We start from the raw sequence: 15,776 nt of genomic DNA, 5'->3' as shown, positions 1-15,776 counted from the left end.
TCATGTGACGTTTCTAGCACACACCTCTGTGTACGCCCTCGTGCACGCCTTTCTGTTACGCACATGTGTTCTTATCTTGTTTCTCTCAGCTGTTACGCCTTCTGTATCCATCACCATTATATGCATTGACTATATATATTGTGTTCTGTTAATAAAGTATTGTCTATCCCTTCCTGAACCTTAATGGTGAAAGGAACATGATACCATGGTTCGAACCATTCCATTTTATGGAATAAAACTCTTATAACTCAGATACCACGGACTCTGCCTCTCATTTCCGATTGAGTTATTTTATTGAACTTTACCGCATAGAAATTCCGACGGTAAATATTTATTTACCACATTAATTTGGCGCCCGAACAGGAACCCCTCCCCCACCTTACACGCCGGCGGTGCGTTGCAGGCCTAGCCCCCTGCCACAGCCGTGACGGACAATTACGCGTACCCGCAGGATTTCCTGTATCTCCCTCAGGTCAACGGAGGTGACTGAGACTGCGATCGACACCCAGACAAGGCGGTGAGGAGTGCGGAGGATCCCGACCAGAGCACAGCCGAGAGAGCAAGGTCCGAGGTGTCTAGAGGCCCACCAGTTCCGACGTGCCTGTGACGTCACGAGTCGAGTCGAGTCGAGTCCAGTCCGGTCCAGTCCAGACGAGTTTCCGAGGCCTTCCGTTCCGTGCTTCCCGGTGAGTACCGTTGCTGGGGACGCATCTAGACGGGTGCATTACTATGTATCCGGTCAAGACGGGTTTGGGTACACAGACCCGGTCTGCACTGTTTTAGCAGTGTATCTGTACTGTTTAGCAGTATATCAAGTAATTCGTGTCTTAAACGGTTCGATTTTGTTTTCGTTTTAGAATTCAAGCATAGTCAATATGTGGTCAAATGTTTCTATGTGATTAATATCGTGGTATGAGTGACTGTTTGATATACATTTCCGTGTTTTCTGTGTAAAAAATTGTGTTCAAGCTCGAGTAAGTGTCAAGTAAGTGTCAAGTGCCAAAATATCAAGATGCCATTGTTCTCAAAGTTAAGACAGTTAGGAACTAGGAAAGGGATACTAGAGGAAGCGATTCCTATCCCACCTAGGGACATTCCAGGAAATTTTATGTATCATAAACACGGCTTAGATGCCATATTATATCTAGATTTATGGGTCGATTATACTAAGAACCTAGACGAGAAATATAGATGGCCCGTTACAGGGACATGGGATGCAGACTGCATCATGAGAGTAGAAGAAGCGCTATGGAAAAAGAAAGCCAGACAATCTCAGAAAGACGCCATAGAATTGTGGCGTAAAGAATCGCATAGACGTACAGAAAAAGAATTCAGGAAAGCAGAAAAACATAGAGAAGACTCAGATAAAGCCCGAGAAAACGTACTAGTCGAAGAAGGAATACGAGTTAAAGCAGAACAAGTAGACCGACAACGAAACACTCTTGTGAATGGTATGTATCCTCTTTTGGCCGAGGGTTTACCTAAGGCCACTCCGGAAATACCAAAAGATCTGCCCCCTCCATTGGTTCCGACTAAATTACGTCACAAGACCGCAGCAGACATTTTTATTTTGTCCTATTTGGATGATGTAGCTCCTACTTATACTACTGCACCTGCCCATGTACCCGCACCACCTGCACCTGCTGACGTCCACCTACCCCCTGAACGTCAGCCCTCTGGTCCGCAACAGCAGATCCCTCCAGGTCCGCTACCCGCACCCGTTCCCGTTGTTCCCCCCGGTGTTCAACAACTGCATCCATTAAATCCTTTTGGGACTGGCGTGGTCCAGGACCCAACCCAGCTACAGCAGGTACCGACCCTACAGCCAGGTTATGCTCAAGCCTCCGCTTCAGGAGGTGCTACAGGAGGTTATCAAACACCCCACAGTTACACCGAGTGACAATGAGATATTTAGCAAAGGCTCGGACACCGAAAGGCGCACCGGCCGAACAACTTAGAAGAGAACTTACAGACTGTAGATATGACCCAGTGCCTGGTACGTCAGGACCCATGTTGTTAGCGTCCATACGTTTGAGACGCGTTACAGAGTATTTGATACTACTACCAGGAATGCCAGAACATCTAGATAAATTGTATTATTTTATTAGAACAGGAGAAGGACCGGAGTCTGTTGCTGTCACGCCAAAAAGTTGAGACTAAGGGTTTAATAATGCGATTTTTGGTAAATTGTTTAATAAGAGAACAAGATCAGGCAGGTTTTCCGCAAAGTGAGATGAATAGACTGACTAGATGGAGCCAGAATATGTCGGAGGGTAAACATGATAAGGAGAACAGTGTACATCATATGGTTAGAAAGATCCGTAAAGAAATAATAGAAATACATGCCCAGCGAGCACCTGAAGAACTACTTGAATTAGACGATCCAACTTCCTCGCAAGAGGAGGATGATATAGAGGATCTAGCAGAAACATCGCAACAGTCAGACAAAGAGATAATAGCATATGTAGGTAAGGGAAGATACCTTAAGAAAACAATACGTCCAGAAAGCAAAAGACTTTTTCTCTCTGCTATATCAAATCCGAGATCTCCTGAACATACGTTTCAGGCTACCGATAAAATACTTCAAGATCGAATGGGGTACCATGTACTCAATTCCATGGATGAACAAGAACTAGCCCGGTCCGCAGTACAATGGGCTAACAATTCTAGTACCTATAATGATGATACAGTAGCACAGACGTTTTTGAACCTTTCCCCAGATGAACAGAAATTAGCTGGTGTATACATGATTCAGCATCTCATTACGTTGTTCAAAAGCCAACATTCTGATCCAGGTCCCTTACCAGATATATTAATAGAACTACTCTCGAATAGATGGAGAGGCCTAGGTACTGATGTAATTAAAGAAATTCTAGAACATAGACACAAATATAGTGCCTTCCTGAAACCACAGTTTATTTCAGCTCCACCACTCTCAGAAAGAAAAACGTTTTACTTTGACAGACAGAATCCCTTACGGGAAGTACATCCGGTCAGAAAAGACGATAACACACTAGAACGTGTATTCGTATACACACCCATCACTAAAATGGAATTATTGGAAATGAAGAAAATAGTGCCCAGTCATGATAAAGACCCTGCAGGTTTTCACCGAGAAATTAAAGATATGTTACTCATGGGCGATTACGCGTATTCAGATATTATGAAAATGTTAAAAGTACTGTTGCCTGCAGGAATTTACGAGAAACTAAAGGAGAAAGAATGGGAGGTGGGAGACAAAAAGATTGATTGGGCTGCATTAGAAGTCGAAGAAAATGGTTGTACCCCGGGGTTAGGCCTTGGGGATAAAGCTAAAGCATTACCAGGTTTATTAGTACAGGTTTTGCCTAGACTGTTAACAACTAAAAAGGAAGACTGGGACGCAATCTCAGCCTGTAAGCAGAAACACGATGAGAACACTAGTGATTTTTATTCTAGATTCGAGAAATGTTTTATTATTAACAGTGGCCTGAAAACAAGTAGTGAGTCATACCCACACCTCTTTGTATCAAAATTAGTCGAGAATTCCCTGCCTCAAGTTAAGAACCTTGTTTTAAAAGTAGAAAGTACATGACAGGCAAATACGCCTTCCCAAATGTTACAAATGTTACAGTACCACCAGAATAGAATTAGGGAAGAACAAGATCACGAACAGAGACGTATGAAAGATACGAAAATGAAAATGTTAGTTGCTCAGTCAGTTCCAGCTGACGGTCAGAAGAGGGGTATGACACAGTCTCTCAGATTTCATAGGTTCAGACGGGTTGGTCGCTCCTTCTCTGTGGCAGCCACTAGACTATGGAAGTCCTTGCCCCATCCATTTCCAAGGCGGACTCTCTTCCAGTCTTCAGGAAACTTCTGAAAACCTGCTTATTTGCTTCTTAGCCTGATATTGGCACTTTTTCCTCCTCCCTTGTTCACTTAGCACCTTGACACCCGTGGGTAAAGCACGCTTTATAAATATAATTCTGTTCTATCCCATGCACAGTAGGCTACTGATGCTAGAGGGCAGGGATCTGGTCGTGATTGAACAGCCAAACCCTTCAGAGTCCATTAGCATGTTCAAAGGCTGTCCTCCTGTGCTCTGGGGGAAAGCAGACTAGCTACAGGTCTTGCTCCATCAAGAGCCTAGGGCATGACCAAAGCGGAAATACAGTGAGCTGTGTGTGCTGAGGGAGTGGCAGCAAAGCATATCGAAAGGCCATGTTCTACACAATACAAGCTCTGGATGGCATGGTCTGGGAAATTTCCTAGCTGAAGGTCAAGTACAGTGCCTAGAACAAGGTGTAATACACACTGAGCGTGGCTGAATGCCAAAGCCTGTATCTAATGCACATAGAGTGGGACTTGTTGCTACAACTATAGCTAGTGCACACTAGTTGAAACTTGAAGAGCTGTTCTTAATCAGGAGTTTAAAAAAAATTCAATGTGCCATAACAAAACTAAAGAGAATGTATTCAAATTTGTGTTCAAATGAACTTATTGTTGTTAGGTATATGATAAAATAATGCGTTATAAAACAGTTTTACACATTTCTAGTTTAGTCTACAGAATGTATTGAACAGCACCCAAAAACCGATAACCATATACATTTGCCATTAATGGTGAACTACTCATCCATACCACCACCATTGTACTGCCAGTGATCTGACACATGATATCACTTCATAAATACATCATTGATGACATCACTGGTGTAAACACATATAACATTTGCTTCATTTATATAAAAGTAATGGCATTGCTATTCAAATTGAAGGAGTTTAAATCTGTTTTTTGTTCTTTTTATGCACAGTTATGCTGGAAATGTGGCAATCACTATAATACTCATGCAGGGTAGGATACTGCACAAGAGGAAGATGCTGTGGCTATTTCTTACTTATAACACACATGCTCACCCCAGGGAAAAACTCAACCCTACAAATAAACATGCCAGCCTACCCTAACTAACAAAACAACTAGCAAATGATCCAGCAGACATAATGCCAAAATTGAGGATTTTCTAAATGAGAGATGATTTTGAATCCTTCCCAGTTAAAGCAATGTAATTTTAGCTACACCCTTACATGTTTAATTAGGACACACATATGTGTACATATGGCTTTATGTACTAATTTGATATAATAATATTAATGTAATGTAGTGCACTTTAACAGTTAAAGAAAAGTACATCTACTGCATTATCTCAACATTTAAATTAAGTGTACATTAATGTTTTCTTTACAGTGACAACAAATTGCAGATCTCACTTATATTTACATTTCTGTGGTTTGAATAGCATTGTATTTCTTAAATGTTCACACATTTCTTTACATAATGCTCTTAATTTATTTTCTAACTGAAAATGTATCCATTTGAATAGTGCTCTACACCTATGTGTAACTGTGAATGTATCTGTAATCATGCATTTAAATGTGTATTGAAATGCTTCCCATACTGAAATTGATCACAGGCCTTAAGCTTTTGGATTTCCTAATGTTTAATTTGAACATAAATGCTTGCTTCGGATGCAATGCTTTACTCTCTTCTGCAGGTACAGTTGCATTAGCTCATGGTGAAAGAAAGGCACATTGTGTGAAAGAGATATTGAGGTTTGAAGGAGTATCTCTTGGCAAGGATAAGACGATTTAAAGAAGGAATGGGAGGACTACTGTCCGAGCGGAATAAGGAGTCAAGAGAAATCCGAGGACTTTCTAATATGTAGACCAAAGGAAAGAAATTGTGAGTGTAGTTGCCAAGTTGTTTGAAGATGGGAATTAATTAGACATGTGACCTTAGATTCTCGAAGGTTATTTTGTTGGGCATTGCACTTTGGCGTTGATCAGATTCCCTTTAGACTCTACCAGGTACAGACCTCTTTGCAACATCTCTATTGTGTGGCTTTATGCTATAGAATGTACTTTACCTTTGAAAACTTCTACAGGAGTTGTGCTATGCTGACACCTTTCTCTGCTTCGTCGGTTTAAAAGGGGTTTTCAAATTTCTAGTTAGAATAGGGTTTAGTAGGTCTTCTTAGAGACCCTAATGTTTAGACAAGAGGATTGAAACTTTCAGTCTACTCACCAGACCTTGTTTCTTATCCTTTAACAGCTACTGAATTTCACATCTGCTTTCTGGTATTGAGGATACATTTTAGTTCAGTGGCTTTGGATATCCTTTAGTGATTCTGTATTTTTATACTATATTTCTGCAACTGATTCATATCAGCTTGGCTTTGAATTCATAATAAATCTATATTTAATTCCATCAATCAACTCTGAGGTTTACTGTGTGACTAATTGGGTTACACTGTACTTGGTACATTGTATTTGATACTAACGCCTTTTACTTCTCTGTCAACTAGAAGCTTCCATTGCAGGGGGCAGAAAGGAGTACACATTCAGTTGAATATGCTTATCATTCCATAATTTGATTCAGGATAACTGAGGTACCAACCTTCTGCCTCTGACAGCTTAGTCTGCATGAAGTGAAACAGGTAAGGATTGTAGAATAGAGTTATACTAGGAATATATCTCGTAAGTAAATCTATATAACAGTATGTTAAAGTATCGCTTTCACGGTGGTCAATCCTATCTTTTGTGAACTGATGCTGCTAGTTGTTTAACTTTGCACACTGAGGCACTGCAGCCCAGGCCCACATGCATGAGCTTTTAACCTTAAAATATGACAGGATTGTCTAACCCCTAATTGGCATATTTAAATACTTTCCAGTAAGAAAATATCATATGGTGCATGAAAATATGCCAATGGTATGAAAAGTTAAATGTTACTTGTGGACTGCAGCATGTGTTGTGTCATCCATTAGGATGATCAAGAAAGCCTGGCTTTAGCCCTACATGTGTAGCTTCACTGCTTCTTATGTTACTGTTCAGCCATCAAAATAACCTTTTACAACAGGAAATAAATCTACTTTTAAATAATAAATTAGTCACCCTGATGTTGGACCTGTAGCCCACAGGGCTCGGTGACTAGTATTTAAATGTGCTAATGAAAGAATATGTGCCCACATGCATCAAGCTATTTAGGAATCGCAAATGGTGCGATTCGGTAAAATCGTCCGTTTGCGATTCCTAAATACCTTTTTACTATGCATCAAGCATTTTTGGAAAAACGCTATTTTTAGCGATTTCCAAAAATGTGATTGCTTTTAAGGAATCGCAAATTTACGATTCCTTAAAAGCAATGCATGATTGTTTTTAAAAATGCGAATTCGCAATTATGGGGGGCAAATTACCACGAGGGTGAACCTCGTGGTAATTTGCGAAAAATGTTTAAAATGCTCAAATTAGCATTTTAAACACTGTCATGTTACAGACACACATGTCCTTAGGGAATGGGAATTGCAAAATCGCAAATTGGAATTCGCATAATATTTGCGATTCGGTAAAAATAGCGATTTTTACCGAATCGCAAATTTTATGCAATTTAATTCATGCATCCTGTTTTGCGATTCCTTATTTGCGATTCGGTAAAAATCGCAAATTAGGAATCGCAAAATCGGACTTGGATGCATGTGGCCAATAGTGCTGTATGTTACTATAGTGACTAGCCCCCAAAAAATAGTTTTACTGTAAAGGGCAGTATCTGTTCCTGTGAAAAAAACATATGTTCAGATAAATTACTGTTTATGATAACCCAAGTTTTATATAAGCTATAGAAAATATTTACCCACTGTTTTTATATCTATTGAAATCAAATTCGTTGGTGAAATATTTAGTTTGTGAGCCTGAACCTCCAGTTGGGTGGTTAGCAATAGCCTGTCAGCAACTGGACCCTATAAGTGCTTCCCATTAACAAGGTGTGTAAAATGCTCCCAGACCAGAAACAGTGGCTAGGGACATTTGTCAGGAAGATCTGGGTGTGAGGCAGGTGACTCCTTGCAGTTCAGGAAAGGCAGATGGGCATGGTTCAAGAACCTCATCAACTTGAAAGGGACAAGAGTAAGCCCTGCCCATTCATAGTAAATTGTACTGGGATATCAGGGAAAGAATAAATTGTTCCCTGGACCAATTGTAGCCAGCTTGACACTAACCTAGTGGACAAGGGAGTTGGTCCTAGAACCATTTAAGAGTTGTTGAGGAGAATGTGACTGTTATCCTAAACACACTTATGTCTGGGACACCAGCCAACTCTAAAGGCAAGAGAGCGCTGCAATGTTGAATTATACTCATATTAGTGCCCTGTGGGATGTTAGCTGTAAGATAACTTGAATGTGCTGCAAACGTGTAAAGATTTGGCCCTGAGATTTCATTGATTAGAGTGTGTCCAGGAGGCATCCCCATCGCACTGCAAAAGTGAAACCTCACCCACAGTTAACTAGAACATTACTGAGGCTATGAAAGGATGTCTGTGACATGTGTGGAGATCCAAAGGGCTAAACCTGCTCCCACTTGTACCAAGTCAGACTCCAGGGGGAAAATTGGCTGACCTATTTGGCTATAAGGACACATTTAAGGACACAACACGCAGCAAGATGCACTCTTCCTGGAGAGATGGGTTAACCAGTAGGGCCTTGGAAAAAACCCTGTATATATGGCCTTGGCTGGAGAGTGAGTCTTGACCCTTAAATGCTGTCCGTGAGGTCCTGGAAGCCTTAGAAGAGACCAAGAGGAACTACTCCAGAAAGTCTGAAAAGTTGGGACTTAGAAAATGTTTTGACCTCTGGAGAGTCAGCAGGACCTTCATAAGTTATCTGACTTCAAAAGTACTTCATCAGATGCATATTTCAGGTAAGACTTAGCAGTGAACCCATAAGTAGCATGAAGAAGCAGCACCCTCTTGCTCTGCACATGATACCATTTGCACAGATGTTCCTGTACAGGACAAACCCCGCCGCTAAAAATCATTGTGAACGGGAAGACCTAATACTTTCTGCCGATTGGGGAACACCACTTAGTGAGGTGTAGTTTTTGGCTCCAAGAACTCAGCCCAGGTCGAATTTCAGGCTAACCCTGTTGCAGGATTTTGAACTCCAAAAAAAAGAGAGAAACTGACTGATTTAGGGTTCGATGAATGTGTATTCTCATCCTGTCCAGTTTTTGCAAGTGACATTTGATATAATGCCCTTGTAATAAGGCAAGAGGCTAAATGGCACATTTGTAATGGAGTAATGCAGCTGCTAAACTTTAAATCAGACCCTGTGTCTACTCAGTTGAACCACTCACTCCGTCGATTCCGGACTTATTTCCTAGACCACCACTGGTTATATCAGTATCACAATAAGCAAGAACGTTCCGTTTGTTTATTTACCAGTTAACAAATGTACCGGCACAATTACACAACCTCACATTAATACCGAATTCTCCATAGATTAACTCTGGCCATATTGTAATTTAATAAACCGTAGTGATTCTTTTAGCCAACAGGTTTCCACGCTACCGATACTTACAATTTGTATAATCGTAATTACTTTAAGATTTTGAAAACAGACACTCCATTATGCTACATATGAGGCTAGCTCAAGTTTCCCATTTCTTTCCCATTATAGACCCCTGAGGAAGGGTCTCACTAAAGACCCGAAATGCATTGGGTAAAATTGGAATTATGAAGTAACAATGAAATTGATGATATCAGTGAAAATGAATAATGATATTAAAGGAAATATGAAATAAAATGTTATTCCTGGTGAAAAAATGGATTGGAATTGATCATTATAAAGAATAAATTGAGAAGACTTGAACGTTATGTAATATGTGCACACACCCACCAGGGCGGAACATTCCAACCCTCCTCGTTATAACAGAAGTATTAGCACCAGATCAGAATTATGAGCCATGTACAAGTCTATGTCAGGTTACATTATGGGAACCTGGTCCATCACAGGAAGGGCACAGAGAGCCATTACTACGCCTACTGATCAAATATACTCTCACTTAATTGGGACTGATTTTAATGGGTTTTCATCTATATATATCTTGTGTAACTTGAACGTTTTATTATTATTTTTGTATATTTTGGCATACATTTGCTGATAAAGAGTGATGATGAAGATGACTTCAGCGTGAGACAATTCTGGATACAAAGTCCACATTTTACATTGAAGAGGTACCATATGATAAGTCATGAAGGCATACCAATACGTTTTGCCACCAGAAAAATGTCATGATCCAGCAATGCACCAAGACATTTAACTTTGACAGTTGGCAACTGCAGAGAGCCCAGTATTTTGGGCCAGGCAGAATCTTGCCAGTGATATTTTCTGGTGATTAATTGTTCTCTTTTGCCCTAATTCAGTTTTTAAAAGTTACCATTCATCTAGTGCACAATAAGAGAGAGTATTTTAAAACTAATTGCAGTGTATTTTGGCCAAGATAAACAATTAATTATCATCTGCAGTGCGTTTACATACACCTTAAAAAGACCTAGGGACCGCGAGGAGGCTTGGAGAACTCGCACTACACAGTTTCTTTTCATGTCCACATGCAAGAAAGCCAAGCATCCACTGTGTCTAATATTTACACCTCCCTGAGCCTGGTCTCAAGAATGTAATGATCCACCATATTGAACACAGGGAACAGATTCAATAAGATCACACCCACTGTGTCCCAATCATCCACACCAGTTTCCCATTACTGTTATTATTTTCTGTTTCCCTTCCTAGAGAAAAGTAATTTCCATTGGTTAAAAAAGTGGAAAGCTTCCAAAGAGATGGGAAACTGTTTGGTCACAATTCTTTCAAGAATATTCACAATAAAGAGAAGTTTAGTAAAGGTACTTCACTGCACCAATTAAGTGCTTATTGAGACGATGGGTAATTTAACCTTCATTTCATTGTACTGAAATGACACCGAAGGATAAGAAGAGATTCAGAATTACCATCAGATGAGAAAGCGTAAAGGATCCAGCAAGGCTCACTTGACTTGATACCTTATTTTCGCATTTCTAACTCATCATAGATCCTTCTAAGGCAATATGTCTGTGGGTGTGAAAGTCTTTTTGAAAACATGTTTTTAAGAATTGAAATAGCTCCCATAAGGAGTCCTTGAAGAAGTAATACACATTTCTGAATATTCAGACCTACCAGATAAGGGTTCAACCTGGAGATATTTGATAAAACATTAACCAATAAACTTAGCAAAGTAAGAGGTGAGCCTTTTACAGGTAGTTTAGGAAGAGATTATGTATGCACCCTCCCACTAAACATATTAGTCATGCACATTGTTCAGTACATGTTAAATCCAGGGGGAAAGTATACAACAATTTGGATGCTGAGTTAATTTTAACATAATGAATTGGCCAATGGCCAAGCATATGAAAAGACTTCTGTCTATAGCTTCAGGCACAAGGTTAAAGTTATGATGTACATTGTTAATGTTGTAGCTGTTTCCCTTGCATATTTGGACTTTATTTTCCAGTTGTCTTAGTGTGACACAATTTTAAAGTAGGTAATTTGGACCACATCAGGCACCTATGAACAGCACATTATTTTTATAAAACGTTCAATTACATGTTTTTTACTAAAAGTGAAACTTACTCTTTTAAGATACCCCATGCCAGTGCATACAGGCACAATAATAGAAGAACTCCTGTTACTGCTAAAAGTGCAGGGAACCAGCTATCAGGATTCCAAACATATGCATATTTGAACACAACTGATGTAGTCACCTGTCAATAAGAGAAACAGATTTTAATAAATAATGAATGTTGGCACGTAACTTCTCTGTTTCAGTAAACCATATGAAGATTGCAAACTCTCTGGTATTTGTAAAAAAATCAGAAAGTATTTTAATATTTACTATTAATGGGTTGGTCTAAAAACATTAAGCATTTATATTGCAAACAAACAAATCCCATGCAAGCAATAGTAGCAATTTTTTGTTTCACTTCTCAATGGAAAACAATTTTCAAAGTTACTCATGTACAGAAGAAAGTCACATTAACCCCTCTTTCTTATCATGGACAATTATTACATGTATTAATTTCGAGCAACTCTTCTGTAACCTCAGACTACAAACATAGTTACACAAATCGTCCAGATGGAGACGAAGGCAAATAAAGGGTGAGTATGTCACTTTGGTAAGGAAGGTGCACATAGCTGACAATCTGAAATTAGGACCCTTGGTCTCCTCAATGGCTCTTCTACAAAGTGAATCTGAATATTTCAGTTTTCAATGGAAATGATTTTATTCAGCTCTCAGGGAGGTGCCCAGGACATTCAACTGTATTGGACCTTGTACTCCCAGGGATATCCCTCCATGCACTTAAAAGACTATTAGTGGATCAAGTTAGGAGCAGACGAGTGAAGGTTGCTAGCTGGGGTTTAGCATGTATTTATCTTCTGAAGATATTTTGGAACTTTATCTCCAGAAGACTGTGTGAATGGAACAAACAATCTTGCATTTAATCCTCTTTAAAAGGTAGCCAGCAAAGAGCTTTCAGAGCAGTCTTTAAGTGGTCACACTTGCATACATTGATGTACATTTCAGAAATATGTTTTTGCAGCTTTCCAATCAGTGTTTTGAAAAAGCCACTATAATTGATATTGCAGGTGCCCAGGTGGTATTTGAGGAGGGTCTTGGTTAGTTCCACCTGATAGGCGGTTCGGAGTTATGGGATTTTGCACAGGAGAGAGTGGTAGAGATTTATCCCAATGACCACGTCATGGCGTCTATAATAATTTAGAATTAGAGAGAATTCACATTTTACTAGCTTGTATGGTGTTTCATGGTGGGTTTCAAGACTCTGAGATAAATAGAAAGGAGATGTGCTTGCTTTCACCATTATTGACAATATTAGTCTTGGATCCATTTATGCACAGCAAAGTCATATTTATCCACTGAATTTTATTGTTTAAGCACAGGGTAATTTTTCAAGTCTTAGGGGGTCATTAGGATGGCGGACGGACCTGGGTCCGTCCACCACCCCCGAGGTAGAGGGACTGTCCGCATGGGCGGCGGCGGTACCTCCATGCAAATTAGGATGTGACCGCCACCCTGGCGGTCACATCCCGTATCTTTAACCTTGCGGCGGTTGCTGCTTGAAGCAGCACCCGCCTCAAGGTTAAAAATGCATGTATTGCATTTACATGCACAAAGCGGCAGGCACCGCACGGTGCCTGCCGCTTTGTTCATGTAAATGCTGGGGGGTACCATAAGTAAACCCCATGTGCACCCCCCACCCCCGACACCCCGGGGGCCCGCAACGGGCCCCCAAACACCAGAGACCACATGATTTTCCACGGCGGAAAACCCGCCGTAGAAAACCATGTTTCCGCATGCATCCTAATATGGCTGGCGGTGTCTGATAGACACCGCCACCATATTAGAGCTTTTCCGCTGCGGAAAAGCTGTGGACAGTCTTCCCGACCCACTTGCCATCCTAATCTGGCGGGGGTCTTTTCAATCACCGCAGTGGTGAATCCGCATCCTCCGGGCCGGCGGTGGCTTCCGCCGGCCCGGAGGATGCGGATTCACCGCGTTCCTAATCTGCCCCTTAATTAGGTTGTTGCGTATATGGAGATGTATTTGTTTGTCTTCTGTGTGCATGTGGAAGTTTATTTAATATGTTTGAGAAGCTGAGCTATGGAGCATAAATACATGCTGAACAAGAGGCAGGCCAGAGAGGCTCATCGGAGAATATCACAATATTCTGGGTATGCGGATGATTCCATTGTTCTGTTTCTGTTCTACCTTCATGCCGCCACTGATAAAGAAAGCTGTATGCAGTGCGTCTCTTCTCCCTAAGACACTTTTCAGGCTTTCATAGTATAGCGTATAGAAGTAGGCATTAGGGTGTTAAGTTCTAGATAATATTTTAAATTACATTTTAACAATACTGGGAATGTCCATATTGTCTTGTTGCTGTTTTTATAGTAATCGGTGTCGTTGTTTTAGACATACTAAGAAACAGATTGTCCCTGTAGTAATAAATACCTTTAACTGAAAGGTGTTCATTCTTCTTAGTACGCAGTGTGTGATAATGTGAATAACAAAATAAGGATTGTTGCTGTTTCTATGATGCCCCTGATTCCTTTATGGGGTTGTTAGTAACATGAAAGTAGTACTTCCAGGTCAATTAGACATTGACTAATGTTTTGTGGGGTTAAATCTCTTGTCTTTCACATTAGTGCAAGTTCACCGATGTCACTCATGTGTGGGAAAGCACACATTGTATAGTCACACCAACATCATAACTTATGCAACAACAGTAGTGTCCTTCTATAAGAGAGCAGTGGTGGTTGATTGATGTAAGGGCGGAAGTGTTTCTATGATGAATGATCTAAGGGAGCCCCTCATACTTTCTAGCCCTCTCTCTTCTCGTTAGATGAATATTGTGGCCCAGAGGAGGGGTTGTCAACGGAAACTTTGGAGCTCTCTCAAACCATATCTTGGTTAGGCCAGCTGCATGGAGTTGTAGTCAGATAAGAGGCTATTGATAGCACTGCATTATTCAAGGCTTTGCTGGAATTAATGAAACTGATCTTTACAGATAGGCTCAAAGTGTGAAGCTTGTTGAGTGTTCGGAGGCATCAAGGAATTGATGTGGGTAGAAGAGGCAATATTGAGTGGTTGTTGGTTGGGAGTCCACCTAGGTTGAGGGTTGTGTTATGCTACGTTAAGAGATATTTTTGTAGTCACCAATAGATTGCTAGGCCATAACCACACATTGGAAAGAACAGCTGACACCCAAGTTCAGGCTGAAGGAATAAAGAAAACTTGATTGAGCAGTCAGGTTTTCAATTAGTGTCTGAATGTTTGCAGAGCATTCCAAAGTTTAGGGGTACATGTTGAAAACTAAATTGAAGCATTTTGGATTTGCAAGACTTAGTCCAAAGATACCTGCCAGAGAAGCACAGAAGCCTTATAAGAAGTTAATTGTAAAAAACATTTATTTAAGAATTTTTTTTCAAATTCCCCAGTGTGTGGATTATTCGCAAACATTTATACAGAACTCTTTGTTAAGAAGGTAGCCAGTGATGTTCTTTCAATATTAGTTTAGTATGAGCAAGAGTGAGGCTCCTGTGGTCAGTCTAGCAGCTGTGCTTCTGAACACTTGGAGTGTGTATAAATATTGTGGTAACGTGAGAAATTGTGCTACCACAATCCTTGTTAGCGTAAGGCACAAGTAAACCCCAAATTAACCTGTGCTCAACCCCTTGGCAGCTTAGCACAGAGCAGCCAGGATGAACTTATAGGCAATGTGTAAAGTAGTTGTGTAACACTTCAAACAATGATAAAGTGAACACAGTACAATAAAAGGGTCCCACATGACGTTGTAAAATAGAGCTTTCTTTAAAAAAAAATAGACAAGATCAAAAGGATGAAAATCCAGTTGGTAGACCCTGAGATATAAATTCTAAATATTTTTGTGAAAATAAAGCCACAAAGCGTGAACTGTGGATATCTGTTTGCGCTAGACCAGGACAAAGTCACAAGTTCAGGTAAACGGTGCTGAATCACGGGTCGGCTACATGGTCCCAGTTAGGCCCCAATGGCGGCTGGTGACATTTGAAAGTGGTGAGGCGTAAAGTTATTGTCATACTGCACCGCAGCAAGCTTCCATAGTGAGCGAGCCTGAACAACCTAAGGAGGGTTTGAGGGGTTTCTCCCTGAGAGAATATTGAAAAAAGAGTGGACAAATGGTGCCTTTTCAAGCAAATTTGAAAAAGCAAGGTTAATAAAGCAATTGTGAAAGTGCTTTTATTGCATTAATAAAGAGATGTCATATAACATAGGTAGCTGCTTATTCAGCATAACCAAAAACCGTAAAGTTAAGGACTACTGCTTAAAAATAATGAAAAGTTTAAAGTTTATAAACACAATAACATGTAAAAATAA

The 15,776-nt window shown here is 40.3% G+C and overlaps 1 protein-coding gene across 1 annotated transcript in view; it reads right to left on the bottom strand.

Annotated features, from left to right (window-relative positions):
• The window catches only part of LOC147751482 (cadherin-related family member 4-like), an 866,423-nt gene that overhangs the window by 123,353 nt on the left and 727,294 nt on the right, over nt 1-15,776 (bottom strand). The window contains exon 20 of the mRNA XM_086938604.1: nt 11,474-11,604. Coding sequence (XP_086794730.1) covers nt 11,474-11,604 — 131 coding nt within the window. The remainder of the gene's footprint in view (nt 1-11,473; nt 11,605-15,776) is intronic.

Source organism: Lissotriton vulgaris, chromosome 1_1 (assembly GCF_964263255.1).
Source record: "Lissotriton vulgaris chromosome 1_1, aLisVul1.2, whole genome shotgun sequence".
Classification (NCBI taxonomy): Eukaryota; Metazoa; Chordata; class Amphibia; order Caudata; family Salamandridae; genus Lissotriton; species Lissotriton vulgaris.
Note: the sequence above shows the minus strand (reverse complement) of the source record. Positions and strands in the feature narration are given on the sequence as shown.